Source organism: Pleuronectes platessa, chromosome 15 (assembly GCF_947347685.1).
Source record: "Pleuronectes platessa chromosome 15, fPlePla1.1, whole genome shotgun sequence".
Lineage (NCBI taxonomy): Eukaryota > Metazoa > Chordata > Actinopteri > Pleuronectiformes > Pleuronectidae > Pleuronectes > Pleuronectes platessa.
Genome location: NC_070640.1, coordinates 437,501 through 450,000, shown reverse-complemented (window position 1 = coordinate 450,000; position 12,500 = coordinate 437,501). Strand labels below are relative to the sequence as shown.

Below are 12,500 nucleotides of genomic sequence, written 5' to 3'. Positions count from 1 at the left end.
CAGACCAGACCAGACCATCAAACCAGACCAGGCCCGACCAGACCAGACCAGACCAGACCAGACCAGACCAGACCAGACCATCAAACCAGACCAGGCCCGACCAGACCAGACCAGATCAGACCAGACCAGACCAGATCAGACCAGATCAGACCAGACCAGACCAGACCAGACCAGACCATCAAACCAGACCAGGCCCGACCAGACCAGACCAGACCAGACCAGGCCCGACCAGACCAGACCAGACCAGACCAGATCAGACCAGACCAGACCAGACCAGATCAGACCAGACCAGACCAGACCAGACCATCAAACCAGACCAGGCCCGACCAGACCAGACCAGATCAGACCAGACCAGACCAGACCAGACCAGACCATCAAACCAGACCAGGCCCGACCAGTCCAGATCAGACCAGACCAGACCAGACCAGACCATCAAACCAGACCAGGCCCGACCAGACCCGACCAGACCAGACCAGACCAGACCAGACCAGATCAGACCAGACCAGACCAGACCAGACCAGACCATCAAACCAGACCAGGCCCGACCAGACCAGACCAGATCAGACCAGATCAGACCAGATCAGACCAGACCAGACCAGACCAGACCAGACCATCAAACCAGACCAGGCCCGACCAGACCAGACCAGACCAGACCAGACCAGACCAGACCAGACCAGATCAGACCAGATCAGACCAGACCAGACCAGACCATCAAACCAGACCAGGCCCGACCAGACCAGACCAGACCAGACCAGATCAGACCAGACCAGACCAGACCAGACCATCAAACCAGACCAGGCCCGACCATACCAGACCAGACCAGACCAGATCAGACCAGACCAGACCAGACCAGCCCATCACACCAGACCAGGCCCGACCAGACCAGACCAGACCAGACCAGACCAGATCAGACCAGACCAGACCAGACCAGACCATCAAACCAGACCAGGCCCGACCAGACCAGACCAGATCAGACCAGACCAGACCAGACCAGACCATCAAACCAGACCAGACCAGACCAGACCAGACCATCACACCAGACCAGACCAGACCAGATCAGACCAGACCATCAAACCAGACCAGGCCCGACCAGACCAGACCAGACCAAACCAGACCAGATCAGACCAGACCAGACTCTGTGTTACTCAGATGATGCAGAGTGACGAGTGTTAGTGTGTGTTTTTGTGTTAGTGTGTTTCTGTGTTATGTGTGTTTCTGTGTTATGTGTGTTTCTGTGTTAGTGTGTGTGTCTGTGTTAAGGCCGGTGCATGCTTCTGAGTTTTCACGAGCCCGCAAGCGTAAGAGCCTCCGGGCCCCTTAGTGCTCATGTATCTCTTCTTACTTGCGTCGCCCAATTTTTCTAACTAGACTTCAAAGCTCCGCGATCCTCACGCAGCCCGCAAGGCTGTGATTGGTCTGCTAACTACATCCTTTCCGGAGTCGCATTTCCGGTTTCATGTCCCATGACACCGGCAGAAACAACGGAAGATTTAGAAGATCGAATATGGACCAAACAGAAGAGCGAGTGGCAGAAGAGATCCGGTAGTATGATCACTTGTATAACCCGTCACTGACTGGAGGATTTGTTCGCCAGAAACAGGCTACAAGGAGCCGCAGTGGTGATGTAAATAAACAATCGACGAAGAAGAAGGAAGGCGTCTCTAAGGTCGTCTTCGACAAAAAACATTACTCCGCCTAGTGTTCTGGCGGGGAACTGCTTTATAGGACGCGCAGCGCTTGGGGAAGCATGAATGACAACGAGTCCTGCGACACAGCTGCGTGAAACGCCGCCGACGTAGTTGCAGAAGCATGCGCCGGCCTTTAGTGTGTGTTTCTGTGTTTGTGTGTTTCTGTGTTAGTGTGGGTTTTTGTGTTAGTGTGTGTGTCTGTGTTAGTGTGTGTTTCTGTGTTAGTGTGTGTGTCTGTGCTAGTGTGTGTGTCTGTGTTAGTGTGTGTTTCTGTGTCTGTTCATCACAACACATCCTGCAGAAATTCACTGACAGAACATTTACTACTATTTGGACAGTAAAATGAAAAAGGTTCGATTGTGGCTTCAACACCATGGATGAGCCACATTTCCATCTGGACTGAGAAGCTGAAACTTAAGTAAGAATCACTTCCTGTAGTTTTACACATGAAACATCTGGAAAAGTGAAGACGAGTGAAGAAGAGTCGACGCTTCAGATGTTTCCTCATAACAGGGCGACATCTACTGGCCACAGTGTGGAACTGCCAAATATAAATGCTCTATCAGTATAATTATTCTGTACCCTCATCATATTGACTTTAAGGACAATCAGGATATTTTATGTATCAAATGTTAAAAAACAGAAAAGATCTGATGGTCTCCGTCCACTTTCCCTTTGAGGGACGTGAGCTCTGTGATTGGCTGTTCAGTGCTGGCTATTTTATTTCAGACACAGAGAGCCAGCAAGTTTTACCGTGAAGTGACCTCTAGTGGTCGTAGAGAATGAAACATGGTATATAAATGAGTTGTGGGGGGGACACACGAAACACTGTGTTTCTGGAATCCATCTTTTTAATCGAGTCAATTTAACCGATATCAACATCTTCTGCTGAACACACAAACGCTCAGGTCAAAGTATCCTCACCAAATAAACACAATGAGATGTGTTTAAAACATAAATATTTCAGTAAACCTGAAGCCATGGATAGTATTGTAGAAGTAATATGTGCAAATCTTATTGAACTGGATTCGTTTATTCAATGAATCAACACAAAAACATGAAAGATCCAAACTTTCATTCAGTCTTTTGGATGAATCTGATTTGATGTGTCTGATGAGCTGTTCTTGTGTTTCTGTGATAAACTGTTTGGATTATGAAACATTCAACATGTTATAAATGTATATATATATATATATATATATATAATGTATATTATAAATGTTCAGACGTATCATGTTTCTTTTACATTCATTACATGAACTGACAAAAAGTTATTATTGAAAAGAAACTTGTGTTTGTTCAGTTTTGACCCTGAAGGGATTGACTCTGTTTGTTTCTGTTGCATGCTGGGAGCTCTGGGGACGGCTCCGCCTCCTGACGGCCCCGTGGTTTCATCACTGTGTGTCCAGTTACCACGGAAGCGCTAATGAGCGTTAATATCTGTGAACACAGGGGAAGCTTAACGAGCCGTTACCAACAAAACACTTATCAACAGTTTCTGATGTAATTTGTCCTGAGGGACAACAGACATGTTTATCAGAGCGGACACCAGGGGGCAGTAGTCTGCAGGGACTCATCTCCAGCTGACAGGAAGAAGAACCAGAGACACAAATAACAACAACATGAACTTCATCACTTTGGTCAACACACACATTCTATTCCAGAAAGAAAAGAAGGAACTGACCACTGGTGGATTCATGCTCTTTGTGCTAAGCTAGGCTAACAACATTCTGGATGCACAGGGATGATGAAATATATAAATGGACATATCACTTAACTGTCATAAGATCATCACTCATAAACTGATAGCTCACACCTGGTTCACTCATCTGGTTCAATCATCTGGTTCACTAATCTGGTTCACACCTGGTTCACTAATCTGGTTCACACCTGGTTCACTAATCTGGTTCACACCTGGTTCGCCTGCAGGTGTGAAGGTGAAGAGAAGGTCACTTCTAGCGAGGGACTCCCTGTCCGTCGGCCCCTGAACACTGCTTTGATTCTATTAACCTGCTGGTCACTGAGACTACTGGGAAATCTCACACACACACACACACACAGACACACAGACACACACACACACACACACACACACACACACACACATACACACACACACACACACACTCTCTCTCTCTCTCTCTCTCTCTCTCTCTCTCTCTGTTAAACTGACTCTTTCATTTTTTCAATCATTTGTGTAAATGTCATTATGAATTAAAAATGAATCCGATCAGCTGTGATATGATAATTAATAATACTTAATTAATAAAACATAAAACAAATCATCAGTTTTTCCCTTTAAAGCGTCACTGGGTCACTGTAAAGGCCTACCTACCACAAAAGGACCTAGAGACAATAATACATGCATTCATAACCTCCTGTCTGGATTACTGTAATTCCTTGTATATAGGATTAGACAAAGCTAGGACAAAACACAGAACCATATCACCTCCATGCTGCGCCTCCTACACTGGCTTCCTGTCCGTCACAGCATCATTTTAAAATCTTACTTTTAACTTTTAAATCTCTTCACAGAATGCCACCGTCTGATTTATCAGAACTTCTTATTATACACACTCCAGTTAGAGAACTGAGATCAGCTGCTCAACTTCTCCTCAACAAACCGCAGACAAACTAATAACAATTTTTATTATTATAGAAAAAATAATTTGTATCTCATAATTATGACTTAGTATCTCATTATTATGAGATACTATCTCATTATTATGACTTAGTATCTCATAATAATGAGATGCTAAGTCATAATTATGAGATAAAAAAAAAAGATTCTTCATCAATGTGGCGGAAATAGGCTTCCATAGTTATTAGTATTACTTGAACTTGAATGTATTAGGTTGTAACTGTCCTTTGGCCGTGTCACTCATCCTGTACAGCACGTTGGTCAACCAAGTTGTTCTAAATGTGCTATAGAAATAAAATTGACATTGACATTGACTGTAACTGATGAACAGCGCCCCCTGCAGCCACACATGGTGAACTGGTCACTGTGTGTGATGAAGTGAATCAATGTGTTGACCGTGTCGTGGTTATTACCCATGATCCTCTGCTTCCTGAACCTGAAGAGCTGCTGCTGTAACAAATCCACCAAACTGTTCAGAACTCTTCATGTTTCACAGTTTCCTGCTGAATACTGGAGATAAACTCTGGTTGTTAATAACTTCAGAGTGTTTTTAACTGATCTGAGTTCAGCTTCACTCTTCAGCTGCAGCTGGTTGTGTCTGTGACTCTCAGTCAGTTGTTCTCTCAGGAGATGGAACCCACTCAGCAGAGTCACAGAGAACAGACGCTCAGGGAGAGAAGGAGGAAACTTTCTCTTGTTCACACTCACACATCAGACTCACTTCATCCAGCTGCTGCTTTCAGGTGAAGAAGTTTAAACCTGAACTCTGAAGTTGTTCAGGTTAATTCCCAGATGATCCGAGTTTCCTGCCCCTGGTGACGACTTCTCTATAAAAGTGAATCCAGCTCCCGGCTTCAGCAGAAGTTGGTTCTCTCCGTGTTTGATAACTTCACAGAAACTGAAGGTTCATCTGTTTTCATGTTGTCTCATTTAAATCCTCTTTCATTTCTAATGTTTTTCCTGATTCAGGGTCTGCAGTTAGAACTCTGTTTATTTAAACTATGTGAGAACTGATCCGTGAGCTTCTGTTTGCAGGTTGATGGAAAACTTCACGTTGAACAGCGACACCCTGCAGCTGGAGGGGTTAAAGGTCACCCAGGTTTCTGTCTACCCTGTCTTCTTCTTCTTCCTCCTCTCCTACATCCTCATCAATTTAGCAAACATCGGCATCCTGGTGCTGATTTTCATAGATAAGAACCTTCACCAGCCCATGTACCTGCTCTTCTGTAACCTGCCCGTCAATGACATCGTGGGAAACTCCATCATGTTGCCCGGGGTAATGTCGGACATCCTGCGTCCGCCCTCCGAGCGCCTCATCAGCTACTACGAGTGTGTGCTGCAGGCGTTCACCACGCACATGTTCGGCACCACCTCTCACACCATCCTGATGATCATGGCCTTTGACAGATACGTGGCCATCTGTAATCCTCTGCGTTACGCCGCCATCATGACCAGCAACATGGTGGTCAAGCTGACTGTGTCTGCCTGGGGCGTGGCCTTTGTTCTGGTGGGGATTCTGCTGGGTTTGACCATAAGACTGAACCGATGCAGGACTCTGATCATGAATCCTTACTGTGACAACGCCTCGCTGTTCAAACTCTCCTGTGAGAGTGTGTTTATTAATAACATCTACGGCCTCACGTTCACCGTGGTCCTGTTCTCAGCTTCTATCGGCAGCATAGTTCTCACCTACGCTAAGATCACAGTCGTGTGTGTGACCAGTAAGAACCAGTCTCTGAACAGTAAGGCCCTGAAGACCTGCAGCACTCACCTGTGTCTGTACCTGATCATGTTGTGTAGTGGAATGATTGTAATTACTCTGCATCGCTTCCCTCAGTACTCGGACTACAGGAAGCTGTCGGCCATTCTGTTCCACGTCATCCCCGGCAGCTTGAACCCGCTCATCTACGGAATCCAGTCCAGAGAGATACGAACGTTTCTGTCTAAACTGATTCACTCCAGAAAAGTCTCATAATTCTCACATAAACACAGTGAAGTTTAAAACACATTATTTAGAGGAAACATGGGTCTTCTCTGTTTTTATGTTTTCATCAGTGAACCTCTTTTTTTAAGTAATAATGAATCAGGAAAATAAATGATAAAGATTTTTAGTTTTTAATCAATAAAGTAAATATCATTCTCATTGTTTTACTGAGAAACTGCAGATTCACTCTTTATTGAAGTAAATGTTTCAAAATGTACATGTTACATTACATTGTACTTATATGATGTATAGACAATAAATATCTAAAAACATTGACATTTATTATTATTACTGTTATAATTATCAACAAGTACCAGCAGTGTGAAAGTATAATAATATTGTCATGTCTTCACACCTCGACTCTTATTAAACTTCTAATCATGTTTGTGTCTCCACCTCGTCCACGTGATTAATTTCATTCTGATTCTAAAGCAACAGCTTCTGATCGTTGAAGTGTGTGTGTGTGTGTGTGTGTGTGTGTGTGTGAATTTGTGTGTGTGTGTGTGTGTGTCTGCTCACTGATCCTGTAGAAACGCACCTGTTCTCTCAGGCTTTCCATTGAGTGTGTTTCACTGCAGCTGATTTCATTTTTCTTATCATATTTTTATATTTTATTTTGTTCTATTATTTTTTTATTATTATTATTCTTATATATTTTTATTTTTATTTGACATTATTAATTGTATGTTATTAGTATTACTTGAACTTGAATGTATTAGGTTGTAACTGTCCTTTGGCCGTGTCACTCATCCTGTACAGCACGTTGGTCAACCAAGTTGTTCTAAATGTGCTATACAAATAAAATTGACATTGACTGTAACTGATGAACAGCGCCCCCTGCAGCCACACATGGTGAACTGGTCACTGTGTGTGATGAAGTGAATCAATGTGTTGACCGTGTCGTGGTTATTACCCATGATCCTCTGCTTCCTGAACCTGAAGAGCTGCTGCTGTAACTAATCCACCAAACTGTTCAGAACTCTTCATGTTTCACAGTTTCCTGCTGAATACTGGAGATAAACTCTGGTTGTTAATAACTTCAGAGTGTTTTTAACTGATCTGAGTTCAGCTTCACTCTTCAGCTGCAGCTGGTTGTGTCTGTGACTCTCAGTCAGTTGTTCTCTCAGGAGATGGAACCCACTCAGCAGAGTCACAGAACAGACGCTCAGGGAGAGAAGGAGGAAACTTTCTCTTGTTCACACTCACACATCAGACTCACTTCATCCAGCTGCTGCTTTCAGGTGGAAAAGTTTCAACCTGAACTCTGAAGTTGTTCAGGTTAATTCCCAGATGATCCGAGTTTCCTGCCCCTGGTGACGACTTCTCTATAAAAGTGAATCCAGCTCCCGGCTTCAGCAGAAGTTGGTTCTCTCCGTGTTTGATCACTTCACAGAAACTGAAGGTTCATCTGTTTTCATGTTGTCTCATTTAAATCCTCTTTCATTTCTAATGTTTTTCCTGATTCAGGGTCTGCAGTTAGAACTCTGTTTATTTAAACTATGTGAGAACTGATCCGTGAGCTTCTGTTTGCAGGTTGATGGAAAACTTCACGTTGAACAGCGACACCCTGCAGCTGGAGGGGTTAAAGGTCACCCAGGTTTCTGTCTACCCTTTCTTCCTTTTCTTCCTCCTCTCCTACATCCTCATCATCTTAGCAAACCTCGGCATCCTGGTGCTGATTTTCATAGATAAGAACCTTCACCAGCCCATGTACCTGCTCTTCTGTAACCTGCCCGTCAATGACATCGTGGGAAACTCCATCATGTTGCCCCGGCTGCTGTCGGACATCCTGCGTCCGCCCTCCGAGCGCCTCATCAGCTACTACGAGTGTGTGCTGCAGGCGTTCACCACGCACATCTACGGCACCACCTCTCACACCATCCTGATGATCATGGCCTTTGACAGATACGTGGCCATCTGTAATCCTCTGCGTTACGCCGCCATCATGACCAGCAACATGGTGGTCAAGCTGACTGTGTCTGCCTGGGGCGTGGCCTTTGTTCTGGTGGGGATTCTGCTGGGTTTGACCATAAGACTGAACCGATGCAGGACTCTGATCACGAACCCGTTCTGTGACAACGCCTCGCTGTTCAAACTCTCCTGTGAGAGTGTGTTTATTAATAACATCTACGGCCTCACGTTCACCGTGGTCCTGTTCTCAGCTTCTATCGGCAGCATAGTTCTCACCTACGCTAAGATCACAGTCGTGTGTGTGACCAGTAAGAACCAGTCTCTGAACAGTAAGGCCCTGAAGACCTGCAGCACTCACCTGTGTCTGTACCTGATCATGTTGTGTAGTGGAATGATTGTAATTACTCTGCATCGCTTCCCTCAGTACTCGGACTACAGGAAGCTGTCGGCCATTCTGTTCCACGTCATCCCCGGCAGCTTGAACCCGCTCATCTACGGAATCCAGTCCAGAGAGATACGAACGTTTCTGTCTAAACTGATTCACTCCAGAAAAGTCTCATAATTCTCACATAAACACAGTGAAGTTTCAAACACATTATTTAGAGGAAACATGGGTCTTCTCTGTTTTTATCTTTTCATCAGTGAATCTTTTTGTTTAAAGTAATAATGAATCAGGAAAATAAATGATAAAGATTTTTAGTTTTTAATCAATAAAGTAAATATCATTCTCATTGTTTTACTGAGAAACTGCAGATTCAGTCTTTATTGAAGTAAATGTTTCAAAATGTACATTACATTACATTGTACTTATATGATGTATAGACAATAAATATCTGAAAACATTGACATTTATTATTATTACTGTTATAATTAGCAACAAGTACCAGCAGTTTGAAAGTATAATAATATTGTCATGTCTTCACACCTCGACTCTTATTAAACTTCTAATCATGTTTGTGTCTCCACCTCGTCCACCTGATTAATTTCATTCTGATTCTAAAGCAGCAGCTTGTGATCGTAGAAGTGTGTGTGTGTGTGTGTGTGTGTGTGTGTGAGTGTGTGTGTGTGTATGTGTGTGTGAGTGTGTATGTGTGTGTGTGTGTGTGTGTGTGAGTGTGTGGGAGTGTGTGTGAGTGTGTATGTGTGTGTGTGTGTGTGTGAGTGTGAGTGTGTGTGAGTGTGTGTGAGTGTGTGTGAGTGTGTATGTGTGTGAGTGTGTATGTGTGTGTGTGTGTGTGAGTGTGAGTGTGTGTGAGTGTGTGTGAGTGTGTGTGAGTGTGTGTGTGTGTGTATTAAATATATTTAAACGTCCTGACGTGGAATATAAACCTCGGCCCTGAAACAGTTTGAAACACCAGGGGGCGTAATGAGCCAAATGTGAATGTAGATGTTTTTATAAATGTGAAAACAACATGAGTGCTTTGATCTTTGATCTTTGATCTTCAAAGATCAAAGATCAAAGATCAAATATCAGAGATCATAGATCAAAGATCAAAGCACTCATGTTGTTTTCAGCTCCAACACATTTACGCTTCTCTTTAATGTTTCCACAGAAAACTAACAGCTGATCCTGATTCGTCATTTGATGTGTCAAAGTATAAAAGTGTAAAGTTTCCCTCTGAAGATCGTTTCTATCAACTGGATCTGACACTGATGTCACATTAGTTAATAAAGAATCTTAATAAAGATCATTTCACTTCATGGCAGCTTGAATCTTCCTCCGAAGTGAAATGTGATCAAATCTCTTTGTTCATTTATGTTGAAAGATGCAGAAGAATAAATCTGATCATTTCTCCAAAATGTTTCAAAACCTTTCAAAGTCAGTTTGAAAATGTAAAAAGTAGAAAGGGTCGGGTCACCTCCTGTCACCTCTTGTCACCTCCTGTCTAAACCTGTCTCCTCCTGTCACCTCCTGTCACCTCCTGTCACCTCCTGTCTAAACCTGTCTCCTCCTGTCACCTCCTGTCACCTCCTGTCACCTCCTGTCACCTCCTGTCACCTCCTGTCTAAACCTGTCACCTCCTGTCACCTCCTGTCACCTCCTGTCTAAACCTGTCTCCTCCTGTCACCTCCTGTCACCTCCTGTCACCTCCTGTCTAAACCTGTCTCCTCCTGTCACCTCCTGTCACCTCCTGTCTAAACCTGTCACCTCCTGTCACCTCCTGTCTAAACCTGTCTCCTCCTGTCACCTCCTGTCACCTCCTGTCTAAACCTGTCACCTCCTGTCACCTCCTGTCTAAACCTGTCACCTCCTGTCACCTCCTGTCACCTCCTGTCTAAACCTGTCTCCTCCTGTCACCTCCTGTCACCTCCTGTCTAAACCTGTCACCTCCTGTCACCTCCTGTCTAAACCTGTCACCTCCTGTCACCTCCTGTCACCTCCTTTCTAAACCTGTCACCTCCTGTCACCTCCTGTCACCTCCTGTCACCTCCTGTCTAAACCTGTCACCTCCTGTCACCTCCTGTCACCTCCTGTCACCCCCTGTCACCTCCTGTCTAAACCTGTCACCTCCTGTCACCTCCTTTCTAAACCTGTCACCTCCTGTTACCTCATGTCACCTCCTGTCACCTCATGTTACCTCCTGTTACCTCATGTCACCTCCTGTCACCTCCTGTTACCTCCTGTCACCTCCTGTTCATCATGGTGTCTCACCCGGGCCTGGTGCTGCTGATCTCCACTGGGCGGAGCCTCCACCAGCCCATGGACCTTCTCTTCTGCAACATGAGCATCATCATCACGATCTTCATCCCACATGTTCTCCGAGATGTTTTCATCTCAAACTCCGAGCGCTACATTTCTTACGTGGTTCAGACGATCTGCGTCCATCTGCACGGCAGCACCTCCCACACCGTGCTCATGATCATCATCGTGGGCCTTCATCATCGTCGTCCTTCATCATCGTGGGCCTACATCATCGTCGTCCTTCATCATCGTCGTCCTTCATCATCGTCGTCCTTCATCATCGTGGGCCTTCATCATCGTCGTCCTTCATCATCGTGGGCCTTCATCATCGTCGTCCTTCATCATCGTCGTCCTTCATCATCGTGGGCCTTCATCATCGTCGTCCTTCATCATCGTCGTCCTTCATCATCGTCGTCCTTCATCATCGTGGGCCTTCATCATCGTCGTCCTTCATCATCGTCGTCCTTCATCATCGTGGGCCTTCATCATCGTCGTCCTTCATCATCGTCGTCCTTCATCATCGTCGTCCTTCATCATCGTCGTCCTTCATCATCGTCGTCCTTCATCATCGTCGTCCTTCATCATCGTCGTCCTTCATCATCGTGGGCCTTCATCATCGTCGTCCTTCATCATCGTGGGCCTTCATCATCGTCGTCCTTCATCATCGTCGTCCTTCATCATCGTGGGCCTTCATCATCGTCGTCCTTCATCATCGTGGGCCTTCATCATCGTGGGCCTTCATCATCGTCGTCCTTCATCATCGTGGGCCTACATCATCGTCGTCCTTCATCATCGTCGTCCTTCATCATCGTCGTCCTTCATCATCGTGGGCCTTCATCATCGTCGTCCTTCATCATCGTGGGCCTTCATCATCGTCGTCCTTCATCATCGTCGTCCTTCATCATCGTGGGCCTTCATCATCGTCGTCCTTCATCATCGTCGTCCTTCATCATCGTCGTCCTTCATCATCGTGGGCCTTCATCATCGTCGTCCTTCATCATCGTCGTCCTTCATCATCGTGGGCCTTCATCATCGTCGTCCTTCATCATCGTCGTCCTTCATCATCGTCGTCCTTCATCATCGTCGTCCTTCATCATCGTCGTCCTTCATCATCGTCGTCCTTCATCATCGTCGTCCTTCATCATCGTGGGCCTTCATCATCGTCGTCCTTCATCATCGTGGGCCTTCATCATCGTCGTCCTTCATCATCGTCGTCCTTCATCATCGTGGGCCTTCATCATCGTCGTCCTTCATCATCGTGGGCCTTCATCATCGTCGTCCTTCATCATCGTCGTCCTTCATCATCGTGGGCCTTCATCATCGTCGTCCTTCATCATCGTCGTCCTTCATCATCGTCGTCCTTCATCATCGTGGGCCTTCATCATCGTCGTCCTTCATCATCGTCGTCCTTCATCATCGTGGGCCTTCATCATCGTCGTCCTTCATCATCGTCGTCCTTCATCATCGTGGGCCTTCATCATCGTCGTCCTTCATCATCGTGGGCCTTCATCATCGTGGGCCTTCATCATCGTCGTCCTTCATCATCGTCGTCCTTCATCATCGTGGGCCTTCATCATCGTTGTCCTTCATCAT

At 45.4% G+C, this 12,500-nt stretch overlaps 2 protein-coding genes across 2 annotated transcripts; both read left to right on the top strand.

Moving 5' to 3' along the window:
* Window positions 1-5,365: 5,365 nt before the first annotated feature.
* Window positions 5,366-6,304, top strand: LOC128457087 (olfactory receptor 146-like). Its single transcript, XM_053441610.1, has one exon. It carries the CDS (start codon window positions 5,369-5,371, stop codon window positions 6,302-6,304), a length of 936 nt encoding a protein of 311 aa, XP_053297585.1. The 5' UTR covers window positions 5,366-5,368.
* A 1,543-nt stretch (window positions 6,305-7,847) lies between these two features.
* LOC128457082 (olfactory receptor 146-like) lies at window positions 7,848-8,786 on the top strand. Its single transcript, XM_053441606.1, has one exon. It carries the CDS (start codon window positions 7,851-7,853, stop codon window positions 8,784-8,786), a length of 936 nt encoding a protein of 311 aa, XP_053297581.1. The 5' UTR covers window positions 7,848-7,850.
* Window positions 8,787-12,500: the final 3,714 nt, after the last annotated feature.

Excerpts from the sequence above, each read along its gene's own strand:
- LOC128457087 (XM_053441610.1), top strand. The coding sequence starts at position 5,369 with ATGGAAAACTTCACGTTGAACAGCGACACCCTGCAGCTGGAGGGGTTA.
- LOC128457082 (XM_053441606.1), top strand. The coding sequence starts at position 7,851 with ATGGAAAACTTCACGTTGAACAGCGACACCCTGCAGCTGGAGGGGTTA.